This window comes from Schistocerca nitens, chromosome 1 (genome assembly GCF_023898315.1).
Source record: "Schistocerca nitens isolate TAMUIC-IGC-003100 chromosome 1, iqSchNite1.1, whole genome shotgun sequence".
Classification (NCBI taxonomy): Eukaryota; Metazoa; Arthropoda; class Insecta; order Orthoptera; family Acrididae; genus Schistocerca; species Schistocerca nitens.
The window spans coordinates 1,266,382,218-1,266,397,836 of NC_064614.1; the positions used below are offsets into that span (position 1 = coordinate 1,266,382,218).

Here is a 15,619-nt window from a genome sequence, read left to right on the forward strand (position 1 = left end):
GTGGTGTGCTTATCTTCTGCCATTAGGTCAGACGATAGAAATGCCACTTGCACGCTTAGAGTAGCAGATTGACGGTGACCAAATTGAAACAGAACTTGATTAATTTTCACACACATTTATTAAAATAATAAAAAGCATAGACATTACGTAAATTGATTCTGGATGCTGTTTACAATTGACAATCTGAAGTTCCTTTGGTCTTGGTACGTTAATCTTATTCTCACATATATCTGGTACTTGACAAAGTGTTTATACATTTATCTTCATGGCTATGTACAGGAATATGATAATCTTATTAGGCGCAGACTGAAACTTGACTATAGACTGGTGCAGACAAATGCAGACTGACTAACCGGAGGTCTGTACGCTCGTTATAATACCTTGCGTTTTCAGGTAACACTGCTCGAGTGTGATCCGCGAGAAGAAAAGCTTCTACGTTAGCAGCAATCTCATTGACTGCGTTACATATTATTACGCAGATCGGCGGAAGGAGAATTAGGTCCGTCTCTAAGGCAGCGCCATGTCGTAGTGCGGAGACGGACGAGCGCTGCGCCTGTGCTGTTGTGCTTAGCGGGGCGCGCTCTAGTAGGAAAGTTGTGTACGCGCTGACTACACGGAACTATGTACACAACAAGAATAATCACATATTGACTTCCAAAAATATATTGGCAAACAGTACATATGGTGGCTATAATTAAAGTTTCCCTACTTGAACCAATGTACATGGAAAACTATTTACTGTATGGGTTCCAACCTTTGTTGGCATGATGTTCAGACTGTGTGCTGCAGGATTTGCGTTATCAGTATTGTTAGTGTCATGGCCTGCCATCAGGTGCTAGTACTGGTTCAGTGACATTGTTGCAACTAGAGTTGTAAAACCACCATAGATTATCATAAGTAAGTGTATATTGCTCTAGTTCTCCTAGTAGCTTTGGCCAGTTAAAGTCATACACACATTACCTGTATGTAGGGTGTGTTGCATAGCTATTAGCCATTACCTCATAATGTTAGCTTTCTTTATGGATGTGACCAGTGTCTTACTAGACTCCCCTAAAAAGCTAACACAACATTTTTTTTCCACATAATTATCCTCAGGGCTCTGAGTTAAAAGTAAATACACTCCTGGAAATGGAAAAAAGAACACATTGACACCGGTGTGTCAGACCCACCATACTTGCTCCGGACACTGCGAGAGGGCTGTACAAGCAATGATCACACGCACGGCACAGCGGACACACCAGGAACCGCGGTGTTGGCCGTCGAATGGCGCTAGCTGCGCAGCATTTGTGCACCGCCGCCGTCAGTGTCAGCCAGTTTGCCGTGGCATACGGAGCTCCATCGCAGTCTTTAACATTGGTAGCATGCCGCGACAGCGCGGACGTGAACCGTATGTGCAGTTGACGGACTTTGAGCGAGGGCGTATAGTGGGCATGCGGGAGGCCGGGTGGACGTACCGCCGAATTGCTCAACACGTGGGGCGTGAGGTCTCCACAGTACATCGATGTTGTCGCCAGTGGTCGGCGGAAGGTGCACGTGTCTGTCGACCTGGGACCGGACCGCAGCGACGCACGGATGCACGCCAAGACCGTAGGATCCTACGCAGTGCCGTAGGGGACCGCACCGCCACTTCCCAGCAAATTAGGGACACTGTTGCTCCTGGGGTATCGGCGAGGACCATTCGCAACTGTCTCCATGAAGCTGGGCTACGGTCCCGCACACCGTTAGGCCGTCTTCCGCTCACGCCCCAACATCGTGCAGCCCGCCTCCAGTGGTGTCGCGACAGGCGTGAATGGAGGGACGAATGGAGACGTGTCGTCTTCAGCGATGAGAGTCGCTTCTGCCTTGGTGCTAATGATGGTCGTATGCGTGTTTGGCGCCGTGCAGGTGAGCGCCACAATCAGGACTGCATACGACCGAGGCACACAGGGCCAACACCCGGCATCATGGTGTGGGGAGCGATCTCCTACACTGGCCGTACACCACTGGTGATCGTCGAGGGGACACTGAATAGTGCACGGTACATCCAAACCGTCATCGAACCCATCGTTCTACCATTCCTAGACCGGCAAGGGAACTTGATGTTCCAACAGGACAATGCACGTCCGCATGTATCCCGTGCCACCCAACGTGCTCTAGAAGGTGTAAGTCAACTACCCTGGCCAGCAAGATCTCCGGATCTGTCCCCCATTGAGCATGTTTGGGACTGGATGAAGCGTCGTCTCACGCGGTCTGCACGTCCAGCACGAACGCTGGTCCAACTGAGGCGCCAGGTGGAAATGGCATGGCAAGCCGTTCCACAGGACTACATCCAGCATCTCTACGATCGTCTCCATGGGAGAATAGCAGCCTGCATTGCTGCGAAAGGTGGATATACACTGTACTAGTGCCGACATTGTGCATGCTCTGTTGCCTGTGTCTATGTGCCTGTGGTTCTGTCAGTGTGATCATGTGATGTATCTGACCCCAGGAATGTGTCAATAAAGTTTCCCCTTCTTGGGACAATGAATTCACGGTGTTCTTATTTCAATTTCCAGGAGTGTAGTATTTTAGTGCAATTGAAATTTTCAAATTTTATTTCAAGTTTTTTATCGTATACTTTTGATTTTAATGTGAAACAGAGGGATACTGTAGTAATAAAACAGACAACAAAATGCTTGTACATTTATCATATAGCGCTGGAAAACGCAATCACCTCAAAAAACAGATAAAATAAGGAAAACCACAAAACAAAATATTTCAGACATCGCTTCGATACTTGGTCGCATTTATGTAAAACATGTTCTTGTTATTCATAAACAACATACCGATTTAATAATACTCTTACCTTTGATCATGACAAACAATGCCCTATCAAGTACAAAATAACAATAACTATATTCTTACGTTAGTGCATGTGAACTGTACTTACATCAAAGGTAATTTCTTCGATTTCATAAAAGGACAGAAGTTACGTGATCAGCTAATGTTTCTGTTATTTGCAAAATGAAATTTGTATTCTGTAAGGATATAAAATACACAGGATTAACAATCAATGATTTTCGGTTCTAATTATGTGCAATACAAATAACTACACAAACAAAAATCAAACAGAAGCTCTCAACTAGTTTTTCACTTAGACATTCATTGATCATTCTTCCCTAATAATGCTGCCAATACTACCAGTAATCCTCCGATTTACTACGTCATTTATGTAGTGTACTAAAATACCGAATTGTAGTCTTGGTGTAGCCTAACAAGCATTATTGTGCATTTCAGTAAACATGGTTCTGGACAAGGTGAACAGGGATTTACTCATAATGTCGTTTTATCAACACAGCAGCGATAGTGCTGCTGCTGTTGGTTACAATTTGACCCGAGGAAGAAACTCGTGTGGGAGAGTGCGAATGATCGGCCACTCTTACATTCAATATCATTGCCAGTACGTTCATGTTATAACCGCCGGAGGGCGCGAATACTGACGAGTACTACTGATGCTGACCAAAAAACGTTCCGCCGTATTACCAATACGTACTGAGCGTGCGAGGGCGAGTACTATCGGTTTGACAATTTACAGTTCTGCTGTTCATATTTTTTCTGTTTGGCCTCTGTATAATACAGCAGATATGTGATAAGTTCAAACTGTTTAGACTTTTAATTTTTTTTAAATTAACAAACAAAGGATGGCATAATTTATTTAGTGTTAGAGAAAAAACCCATTCCTATGCGGTCTGTGATCAAAGTATTTTGAGACAAATATTTAAAAACTGCTTGCTGATAGAGTTTGTGGATATTAACACACCAAATTTCAAAAACTCGAATGACCTGCCCATGGCCAATAATTATCAAGTTAATCCAGATTGCCTGTTTTCGAGGAATACCTACCTCATTGCCGTATTTTGTTTTCTAATCTTCGTCGTACTGACATTAGTAAATAATTCTTTTCCTTTTGAATTTAAGGGTAATGTGTAATGGATTAGTTGCCACTAGTTGCTTTTATAGGCTTTTTTTCCATGATGATATTTCAAGATGTCTGACAGCCCTTCTTTCGATGTTTCATTTAATAACAATAAAAAACACTCAGCGCTGAATAACCACTCAAATTAACATAATGTTAACAGTTAAAAAAGTCAAGAATGATGTTTTAATTGTTATAAGTTTTATGATAGTTTGAATGGTCATTGGGCGTTGTGTGTTTCTTATTGTTATTTACAATGTCTCTGAACTATGGTTGCGCTCCCCAGAATGTTGTTTGTTTGCATTTATTTACGCGCGGTAAACATTCAATCTTTATTAACGCCGTTGCAGAACTTTGCAGCGGAAAGCAACTATTGTAAAACGTCGCAAGTAAATCAACGATGTTCACAACTCGTATGTAAAGTGCGAGTATCTGAAGACAGGGTGAACACAAAATGAATGTACGCCCAATGCACGTGTTCTATGGCATAATTTGTTGGCGCGGCGTGTCGGAAAAAGATCGGCCATTCATATAGGTACATTAGCCTATAACCATTAACATCGTGAACGCTAGAGACTCTACCCATTAGGGCGCTGTTGTCGCTGTTCTCGCATCACATGAAAAAGCGGTCCGAGAGATTAAGTACGTATGTGAAACACACCCGTGAGTCACAGATGGGGTCCCATGCCTGAATTAAAGGAATACGGAGAGGTCCTCTCTCTGCACTGGAGTTGAAGAACATGATTCGGAAGTCCGAATTAACTGGCGATTTGGGGATTGCTCCTCGGAGAGTGAGATGTCCAATTGCACCACAAATTCTTGAATAAGTTGCCATAGCTGAGAGAGCTGAACGCAATGTACGATCTTCAAACTGTGTACGAGCTGTGTCACGACATCTGAACGTTCTAATGTCCACCGTTCGAAAAGTCCTTCGAACAATTGTGAAATGGAATCTCTACTGCGGTTCCGAACTGTGGTGGGTGCAGATGGTCGTCATATTGAACATTGTGTGTAATGTGAATGTAAACATGGTACGTAATTAACACAAGTTACCCTCTCACGTGGAAATTGAAATGTGTTTGTTTGAATAGGTTATTCATTATTTCTCTTCCGCATGTCCTTAAGATGTTCATACACCAGTTTCATTGTCCCAGGATCACTCGTTTTTCTTGGGGGCTCTCTCAAGTATCGAAAGTTGAATTATAACCGCCTCATTACTCTGTTTCGTGGTAACCCGCATTGCATTGCTGGTATAATCCAAAAAGCTATATTTATGGATATAGCTTGTTCCTTGCGCGCACGCGCTCGCGCACACGCACACGTACGTACGCACGCACACACGTTATCCAACATTGTCAATATCATCAGATATTAGCTTACACAGGCTCTTAACATATCTCAACATCAGTCTGGCAATTTCGGGAACAATGTTTTAACAGTATCAACACGAGTCTGCACCAAGGCTTCCCCACAAACAAGTTCCATTGAGACATAACAAGTAGACAAGGGCACTGTTTGCTAACGATAGTACGTCTGCAGTCGCTTGTCAGTGAATAGCGAGCAATAAATCTTTCCTTTTCTGTTTCCAATTTTTGCGTTACTTACACTGCAAATAAACCCAAACAGTGCTCAATAAATTACATTTATAAGTATTTTTACAAAAGCATGAAAAGGAGGGGGAAAGGATAAGTTAGGGTGGCAAATAAACTTCCACGAAAGGGCTGTAAAGCGTATACGAGGAATTCGTCTATAAGATTAGGTACTCCTATTATTTCACAGTTACAAACGCCACATTTTCACAATATCGTAGTTGTTTTAAAGATTCTATAGAAAAACAGACGCAGTTTACGTTCATAAAAGGTTCTCTCTCATTGTAAAGTTTTTTCAACCACGCTGACGCATCATTTCGCCAAATGTTGGCAAGGATAGCTGGCGATGTACAACGGAATGTATTTTTATGCAGTCTTCTTAGGATGTGACTTCTTTTTATCACTTTCGATGAAGTAAGAGTAGTTTTCAAGTATTATGTTCGAATTTTTTACCTGACTATTAAAAAAGATATCGCAGAGTTACACTTGCGGAGTGCACTTTGTTGAAACACTTTAACACTTCATCTACTATAAGCTAGTAAAATAATTGTTATTTATTTTTTGTGTCGTCCGCCACCTCGTCCACCCTCCCCCTCCCCCGCCACCTACCCCTCCCCCTCCCCTGCCCCACCTTTCCCGCACCATTAACTCAAGAAATTTATTCTCCTACACCTACGGATTTGTCACGTCGGTCCAAAACTTTTTGTATAAGGCTGTTGTATCCAAAGACTGGAAAGTTGCACATATCACACCAGTATTCAAGAAATGTTTTAGGAGTAATCCACAAAATTACAGATTTTAGTGAAGTAATGACGACAGTCATATTTTTGCACGTTATCATCCACCGTTACTTGCATCCTTGATCCAAATGAGCCAGTGTTCCACCATACGCAGTAATTTCGAAGGATGGTTTACACCATATTGGCTGGCTCTGAGCACTATGGGACTCAACTGCTGTGGTCATCAGTCCCCTAGAACTTAGAACTACTTAAACCTAACTAACCTAAGGACATCACACACATCCATGCCCGAGGCAGGATTCGAACCTGCGACCGTAGCAGTCGCACGGTTCCGGACTGCGCGCCTAGAACCGCGAGACCACCGCGGCTGGCTACACCATATTCTGATGTCCCTGAGTCAGATACGTTTTCCATACGTTGTTGTTGCAGGAGAAATACCGCTGCCCAGGTCCTCTAGCCTTTTTCATTTGTATAAATGAGTTTGGAGATAATATGAGGAGCCGTCTTCGGTTGTTCGCAGATGATACTGTAGTTTGTCGTCTTGTAAAGTCATCAGAAGATCAAAAGAAATTGCAAAACGATTTACATAAGATATCCGTATGGTGCGGAAATTGGCAGTTGAACCTAAACAATCAAAAGTGTGAGCTCATCCACATGAGTGCTAAAAGGATTCCGTTGAACTTTGTTTACACGTAAATCAGTCTAATATAAAGGCCGTAAATTCAACTAAATTGAAAAAAATAACTTTTTGAGAGTAGGTACGAGACATCAGAACCCTACAATTACCGATCTGTGCGCTTTCCACTGTGCGAACCAAGGCTTTAAATCAAAGCTAATATAAATAAGTGGTCATGTCTCACCAAATTCGCGCCAAATTCTTTCTGAATCCTTGGCCACATGTTGTTCCCATTGGCGACACTTTCATAACCGGCCAAGTCCTGCGTATACCATACATTTGGACGAAATGAGTGACAAGGATTAGCCGCGCTCCCCTTGTAATATGTCGTCGTCCCCTCCGCCACAAAGAACTTGTAACGTCACACTAGTTGCCTTCCCCGACACACATTTCGAAGTCTCGGTACGTTCGAGACCTGGCGGAAATGATCGATGTCTCAGTTATGTTATCGAGTGCGTGAGTGTATTTAAACCCTCAGCTAAGAAGTATTTAATTAGTCTAAAATAGTAAATAGCTTGTCGCCTGCCAGTGATGGTCACTGCCACTCATAAGACCTATGGTGTCACGTCCTATGATGGACACCACAGAGCACATACACACCGAAATGTGGAGAGGCATGTGTGTCAGTCTCAATGCCTAAATTACAACGGAGAACAAAATGTTCCCTGGTGTCTACTGTTAATGAGACACTTAGCTACGGCCATTTGTTTTGGGTCATTAGTCTTTTAACTGTATAGACGCAGAACACCACTGAGTCCTCTCATGCGCCTACTTCTTCATCTGAGAGTAGTATTTGCACCCAAAGTTCTCAATTATTTCTCGGACGCTTCTCCTTGATTTATGACCTCTTGAGGAAACAATATGCTTCTGAGGAAACCCCCTACCCCCAATCTTCATCTCCCTCCCCGTCCTCGTCCCCCTCTCCCGTCGTCGACAGCCCTCCCCCGCCCTCGTCACCTCTCCGCCGAATTCATCCCACCACCCGCATCCCCCTCCCCACCTTCGTCCTCCCTCCCCGCCATCGTCCACCCTCCCCATCCTCGCCCGCGCTCCCTGCCTCGTACCTTCTCCGCGACCTCATATTGCCTCCGCGCCCTCATCCCCCCTCACCGTCCGCGTACCAACTCCCCCACCGTCGCCCCCTCTCCCCACCCTCGTCCCCCCTCCCCACTGTCGGCCCCCCTCCCCACCCTCGTACCACCCCTCTGCCCTCGTCCCACCTCCCCGCCCTCGTATCACCTCCCCGCCCTCGTCCCCGCCCTCGTCCCACCTCCCAGCACACGTCCCACCTCCTCGCCCTCGCCCCTCCTCCCCGCCCTCGTCCCACCTCCACCCCCTCGTCACACCTCCCTGCCCTCGTCCCCCACCCCGCCATCGACACCCCTCATCTGTCCTCGTCACGCCTCCTTCACCCTCGTCCCATCTACGTGCCCTCGAACACCCTCCGCACCCTCGTACACCCTCCGCACCTTCGTACACCCTCCGCACCCTCGTAAACCCTCCGCGCCGTCGTACCACCTCCGTGCACTCATACCGCCTCCGCACCCTCGTACCCCCTCCCAGCCCTCGTACCCCTCTCCGCCCTTGTCCCCTCCCCGCCCTCATCCCCCTCTTCGCCCTCGTCCCCCTCTCTGCCCTAGCCCCCTCTCCGCCCTCGAGACCCTCTCCGCCCTCGTCCCCCTTTCCGCCCTCGTCACCCTCTTCGCCCTCGCCCCCCTCTCCGCCCTCGACCCCCTCTCCGCCCTCGTCCCCCTCTCCGCCCTCGTCACCCTCTCCGCCCTAGCCCCCCTCTCCGCCCTCAACCCCCTCTCCGCCCTCGTCCCCTTCTCCACCCTCATCCCCCTCTCCACCCTCATCCCCTTCGCCGCCCTCGTCCCCCTCTCTGCCCTCGTCCCACTCTCCACCCTCGTCCCCTCAACGCCCTCGCCCCCTCTCAGCCCTCGACCCCCTAACCACCCTCACCCCCTCTCCGCCCTCGCCCCCTCTCCGCCCTCGCCACCCTCTACGCCCTCGCCCCCCTCACCGCCCTCGCCCTCTCTCCGCCCTCAACCACCTCTCCGCCCTCGTCCCCCTCTCCGCCCTCATCCCCCTCTCCGCCCTCGTCGCCCTCGCTGCCAACGTCCCACTCTCCGCCATCGTCCCCCTCCCCACCCTCGCCCCCTCTACGCCTTCGCCCCCTCTCTGCCCTCGACCACCTAACCACCCTCGCCCCCTCTCTGCCCTAGCCCCCTCTCCGCCCTCACCCCCTCTCCGACCTCGCCACCCTCTCCGCCTTCGCCCCCCTCACCACCCTCGCCACCCTCTCCGCCCTCCCCTCCCTCTACACCATTGTCCCCTCTCCGCCCTCGTCCCTCCTCCCCCGCCATCGTCCCCCTCCCCCGCCATCGTCCCCATCCACCGCCATCATCCCCCTCCCCCGCCTTCGTCCCCCTCACCCACCATTGTCACCCTCCCTTGGCCCTCTTCCCCCTCCCTCCGCACTCTTCCCCCTCCCTAAGCCCTATTCCCCTTTCCTCTGCCCTCTTCCCCTCCCTCCGTCCTCTTCCCCTGACCACCGCCCTCTTCCCCCTCCCTACGCCCTCTTCCCCCTCCCTCCACCCTCTTCCCCCTCCCTCCGCCCTCTTCCCCCTCCCTCTGCCCTCTTCCCCCTTCCTCCGCACTCTTCCCCTTCGTCCGCCCTCTTGACCCTTCCTCCGCCCACATCCCACCTTCCCGCCCATGTCCACCACCCAGCATTATTCCCCCCACCCAGCCTTCGTCCCCCCACCCAGCCCTTGTCCCCCGCCCAGCCCTCGTCCCCAACCCGGCCCTTGTCCCACTTCCCCGTCCTTGCTCCCCCTCACCGCCCTCGTCCCCCCTCACCGCCCTCGTCCCCCCTCACCGCCCTCGTCCCCCCTCACCGGCCTTGTCCGCACTCTCCACCCACTTACCACCTCCACAACCGTCAGGCCCTCTCCCCACCCTCGTCACCCCTCCCCAAATTCGGCCCCCCTCCAAACCCACATACCACCTCTCTGCCCTTGTCCCACCACCCCACCCTCGTCCCACCTCCCTGGCCTCGTCCCACCTCCCCGCCCTCGTCGCACCTCCCCGCTCTCATCCCACCCTCGTCCCACCTCCCCGCCCTTGTCCCACCTCCCTGCACTCGTCCCTTCTCCACGCCCTCGTCCCACATCCACCCCCTTGTCACGTCTCCCCACCCTCGTCCCCCTCCCCGCCCTTGACACAACTCATCTGTCCTCGGCACCCCTCCTTCACCCTCATCCCATCACTGCGCCCTCGTACACCCTTCGCGCCCTCGTACCCCCTCCTCGCCCTGGTACCCCCGCCACGCCCACCCCCTCCAGACTCTCGTACCCCCGCCCCGCCCTCGTACCCCCTCTCCGCCCTCGTCCCACTCTCCGCCCTCATCCCACTCTCCACCCTCGTCCCCATCCCCCGCCATCGTCCCACCACCCCGCCATCGTCCCCCCACACCGCCCTCGTCCCCCCTCCCCCGCCATCGTGCCCCTCCCCCGCCTTCGTCCCCCTCCCCCGCCATCGCCGCCCTCCCCGTCCATCGTCACCCTCCATCCGCCCTCTTCCCCCGTCCTCTTCCCCCCACTCCACCCTCTTCCCCTCTCACTCCGCCCTCTTCCCCCTCCCTCTGCCCTCTTCCCCCTCCCTCTGCCCTCTTCCTCCTCCCTCCGCCCTCTTCCCCCTTCCTCTGCCCTCTTCCTCCGCCCTCTTCCCCTTCCTCCGCCCTCTTCCCCCTTCCTCTGCCCTCGTCCCACATTCCCGCCCATGTCCAGAACCCAGCCTTCGTCCCCCCACCCAGCATTCTTCCCCCCACACAGCATTCGTCCCCCCTTTAGTCTTCGTCCCTCCACCCAGCCTTGGTCCCCACACCCAGCCCTCGTCCCCCACCACGCCCTCGTCCCCCTCTCCGTCCTCGTGCCCCTCTCTGCCCTCGTCCCTCTCTCCGCCCTAGCCCACCTCTCCACCCTATCCCCCCTCTCCGCCCTCATCCCTAGCCCCGCCTTCGTCCCCCTCTCCGCCCTCGACTTCCACTCTGCCCTCGACTCCCTCTCCGCCGTCAACTCCCTCTAGGCCCTAGCCCCCCTCTCCGCCCTCGACCCCCTCTCCGCTCTCTCCGCCCTCGACCCCCTCTCCATCCTCGACCCCCTCTCCGCCTTCGACCCCCTATCCGCCCTCGTCCCCCTCTCTGCCCTCGTCCCCCGCTCCGCCCTCGTACCCCTCTCTGCCCTAGCCCCCTCTCCACTATAGCCCCCCTCTCCGCCATCGACCCCCTCTCCGCACTCGACCCCCTCTCCGCCCTCGACTCCCTCCCCGCCCTCGACTCCCTCTCCGCCCTCGACCCACTCTCCGCCTTCGCCTCCCTCTCCACCCTCGTCCCACTCTCCGCACTCGTCCCCTCTCCACCCTAGCCCGCCTCTCCACCCTAGCCACCCTCTCCGCCCTAGCCACCCTCTCCGCCCTCGAACCCCTCGCCGCCCTCGACCCCATCTCCGCCCTCGACCCCCTCTCCGCCCTCGACCCCATCTCCGCCCTCGACTCCCTCTCCGCCCTCGACCCCCTCTCCGCCCTCATCCCCCTCTCTGCCCTCGATCCACTCTCCGCCCTCGACCCCCTCTCCACCCTCTACCCCCCTCTCCGCCTTAATCCCCCTCTCTGCCCTCGTCCCCCTCTCCGCCTTCTTACCCCTCACCGCCCTAGCCCAACTCTCCGCCCTAGCCCCCCTCTCCGCCCTCGAACCCCACTCCGCCTTCGTCCCACTCTCCGCCCTAGACACCCTCTTCGCCCTCGTCCCGCTCTCCGCCCTCATCCCCCTCTCCGCCCTCGACCCCCTCTCCGCCCTCGACTCCCTCTCCGCCCTCGACACCCTCTCCGCCCTCGACCCCCTCTCCACCCCCGTCCACCTCTCCGCCCTCGACCCCCTCTCCGCCCTCGACGCCCTCTCCGCCGTCGACCCCCTCTCCGCCCTCGTCCCCCTCTACGCCCTCGTCCCCCTCTCCGCCCTCGCCCCCTTGCCGCCCTATCCACCCACTCCGCCCTAACCACCCTCTCTGCATTCGACCCCCTCTCCGCCCTCGTCCCACTCTCCGCCGTCGTCCCCCTCTCCGCCCTTGTCCCCCTCTCCGCCCTCGTCCCCCTCTCCGCCCTCGCTCCACTCTCCGCCCTAGCCCCCTCTCCGCCCTAGCCTCCCTCTCCGCCCTCGACTCACTCTCCACCCACGACTCCCTTCGCCCTCGACTCCCTCTCCGCCCTAGCCCCCCTCTCCGCCCTCGACCCCCTCTCTGCCCTCGACTCCCTCTCCGCCCTCGACCCCCTCTCCACCCTCGACCCCCTCTCCACCCTAGCCCCCCTCTCCGCCCTCGACCCCCACTCTGCCCTCGACCCCCTCTCCGCCCTCGTCAAACTCTCCGCCCTCGTCCCTCTCTCCGCCCTCGTCCCCCTCCCCCGCCATTGTCCCACCGCCACGCCATCGTCCCCCCACCCCGCCCTCGTCCCCCCTGCCACTGTGTTGTCCCCCCTCCCCCGCCCACGGTCCCCCTCCCCCGCCCTCGTCACCCCTCCACAACCATCGTCCCCCTCCCCCGCCATGTCACCCTCCCCGGCCATCGTCACCCTCCCTCCACTCTCGTCCCCCGCCCTCTTCCCCTCACTCCGCCCTCTTCCCCTTCACTCCGCCCACTTCCCCCTCCCTCTGACCTCTTCCCCCTCCCTCCGCCCTCCTCCCCCTTCCTCTGCCCTCTTCCCTCTTCCTCCGCCCTCTTCCCCTTTGTCCGCCCTCTTCCCCCTTCCCCCGCCCTCTTCCCCCTTCCCCCGCCCTCGTCCCACCTTCCCGCCCATGTCCACCACCCATCCTTCGTCCCCCCCACCCAGCATTCTTCCCCCCACCCAGCATTCGTCCCCTCATTTAGTCTTCGTCCCTCCACCCAGCCTTCGTCCCCGCACCCAGCCCTCATCCCCCACCCCGCCCTCGTCCCCCTCTCCGCCCTCGCCCCCTCTACGCCCTCGTCCCCCTCTCCGCCCTAGCCCACCTCTCTGCCCTAGCCCCTCTCTCCGCCCTCGACCCGCTCTCCACCCTCGACCCCCTCTCTGCCCTCGACCCCCTCTCTGCCCTCGACTCCCTCTCCGCCCTAGCCCCCCTCTCTGCCCTCGACCCCCTCTCTGCCCTCGACCCCCTCTCCACACTCGACCCCCTCTCCGCCCTCGCCTCCGTCTCCGCCCTTAAACCCCTCTCCGCCCTCGACCCCCTCTCTGCCCTCGACCCCCTCACCGCCCTCGACCCCCTCTCCGCCCTCGTCCCCCTCTCCGCCCTCGTCCCCCTCTCCGCCCTAGCCCCCCTCGCCGCCCTAGCCCCCCTCTCCGCCCTCAATTCCTTCTCCGCCCTCGACCCCCTCTCCGTGCTCGCCCCCCTCTCCGCCCTCGTCCCACTCTCCACCCTCGTCCCACTCTCCGCCCTCGTCCCCCTCTCCCGCCATCTTCCCACCGGCCCGCCATCGTCCTCCCACCCCGCCCTCGTCCCCCCTGCCCCTTCCTTGTCCCCTCTCCCCCACCCTCGGTCCCCGTCCCCCGCCCTCGCCCCCTCTCACCCGTCCTCGTCACCCCTCCCCCGCCCTCGTCAACCCTCCCCCGCCCTCGTAACCCCTCCCCCGCCCTCGTCACTCCTCCGCCGCCCTCGTCACCCCTCCCCCTCCCTCGTCATCCCTTCCCCGCTCTCGTCACCTCTCCCCCGCCCTCGTCCCGCCAACCAGCCCCCGTCGCTCCTCCGCCGCCCCCCCTCGCTGCTCCGCCGCCCCGCGTCGCCCCTCCGCAGCCTCTCTGCCGCGCACTTCGCCCCTACGCCGCCCCCCGTCGCGCCTCTTCCGCCCCCGTCGCCCCCCGACTGTCCTCTGCAGCCCCCCTCGCCCCTGCTGCCCCTCCACCGTCCCTCCGCCGCCCTCCGCCGCCCTCCGCCGCCCCCCGCCGTGCTCGGTCTGTGCTACAGAGGTAGGATCTCTTGACCGGAAATTGAAGTGAATGTCAGTTACAGAGCAGAGGATATACTGTATTTTTAAATATCAGTTTTGACTTCCTTGAACTACATGTCCTAATTATGGGATTACAGTGCTACAGATGGGATGCATTGTGTTGTTGGGAAATTTTCTTGTGTGTGCTCACCTAGACGAGGAGGGATCGACGAGCTAGTGCACAATGCCACCACCAGAGGTCATTACTCCCCCCCACCTATCCCGGTAGCAGTTGGTAGGACAGAGTCTCAATCTGTGCTGGACAGGAAGGATCTCACGACATAAAATCCAAATCAATGGCAATTAAATATTGTTCTTCATTTAATCAGTTTGCAAGAGAGAGCTGCCCCCCCCCCCCTAGAGTAGATATCACGTCTGCAGCCCCCACCTGCACTTTCCCTAATGTAATGACTGTAAGCACCCAGGTATGGAATGAAGCGTAGTATAGTAGCCACCGTTTCAGGTCTCGCGTGTATGTATCTATCGTCACAGCGTCACCACAGAAGGTCAAAATCCACCCAATGCGCTAGTAACAAATTATGATACTAAATACCGCCAATCACGGACGGGCTAACGGCCTCGTTAGATCCCGCGGGCACAAAAGAAGCGTCAAGTGGAGGCATCTGTTGTTCAGGAAATTCCAGATTCGCTTCCTGTCTCCGTCTCTCGCAAGAGCCCACTTTCTCCTTGTCTGTGTAATCCAACATCTCCAAACACTCAGAGGGTTTCATCTCTCCTCAGAATACTGTGTTGCTGTTGGCTAATGCGGGGGACAGTGGGAGAGCTGACGCAATTTTGATATCAGAAATAGAGGGAATTAGTCCTTTTGCACTACCCTGGTAAATAAATTGTTTAACACATTACAGGAGTCAAATATATCCCTTAAAACACTCACCACCACCTTACAATGATCCTTCTTCGTAACAGAAATAAAATTTTCAATTTTTCATTATCACAATCTAACATTATGTGTATCAAGTAATTAAAAGTTCCGCCACAAACAGATCGTAGCGCTAAATTCATCTGAGATCTTGTTTGCACCAACGTTTGACAACACAGGCACGCTCTCGACCACAACGTTTCCGCTAGACATGTCAGGTGAAAGAATACAATCGATCTCACACACTCATGATCATGAAGAACATGCCGTTCCACGACTGCTGTCAGCCGCATTCGCGCTATCTACATAACTTCATCTCGCGGGAGCCGGTGACGAGAGACCCGCACACACATATTTGCTATGCCGGCAGCTACTCCCCCATGCCCCAGCATCCACACGCCCGCAAGAGCTCAGAGGTCAAGGAGATTGTCACCAAGCAGACTACCGAGGAAATAATCGTCCAGTGCAAATGCCCCTCGTTTTGGATTTTCTCACGCAACACATGTATCCACTTCTGTCGCCGCTCACACAGCACACTGGTCTCTTCAGAAGCACCCGCTGCCACAGGCAAGAACAGACAGGTCGGCGCCTTCTTCGTACCTAACCGCCTGTCACAGGCTAAGCTAATCTGCGACGTCCGGTCAGACGCCTCGTGACACCTCATCCCACCATCCACGGTGCACTGTGAGTCAAGCACCAACAGATCGGATGTATACAGTAGTTCCACATCAGTTTCAAAAATCTGACACGATGATTTCGTTGACCATACACCTCGAATTTCTCA

General features: G+C 54.7%; 1 protein-coding gene across 1 annotated transcript in view; it reads left to right on the plus strand.

The window, feature by feature from the left end:
- The first annotated feature begins 7,800 nt into the window (after positions 1-7,800).
- Positions 7,801-15,619, plus strand: part of LOC126233972 (proline-rich protein 36-like) — a 42,538-nt gene continuing 34,719 nt past the window's right edge. Inside the window, exons 1-5 of the mRNA XM_049942897.1 lie at positions 7,801-8,998; positions 11,385-11,618; positions 11,674-11,960; positions 12,140-12,407; positions 12,883-13,586. Of these exons, the coding sequence (XP_049798854.1) occupies positions 7,801-8,998; positions 11,385-11,618; positions 11,674-11,960; positions 12,140-12,407; positions 12,883-13,586 (2,691 nt within the window). The remainder of the gene's footprint in view (positions 8,999-11,384; positions 11,619-11,673; positions 11,961-12,139; positions 12,408-12,882; positions 13,587-15,619) is intronic.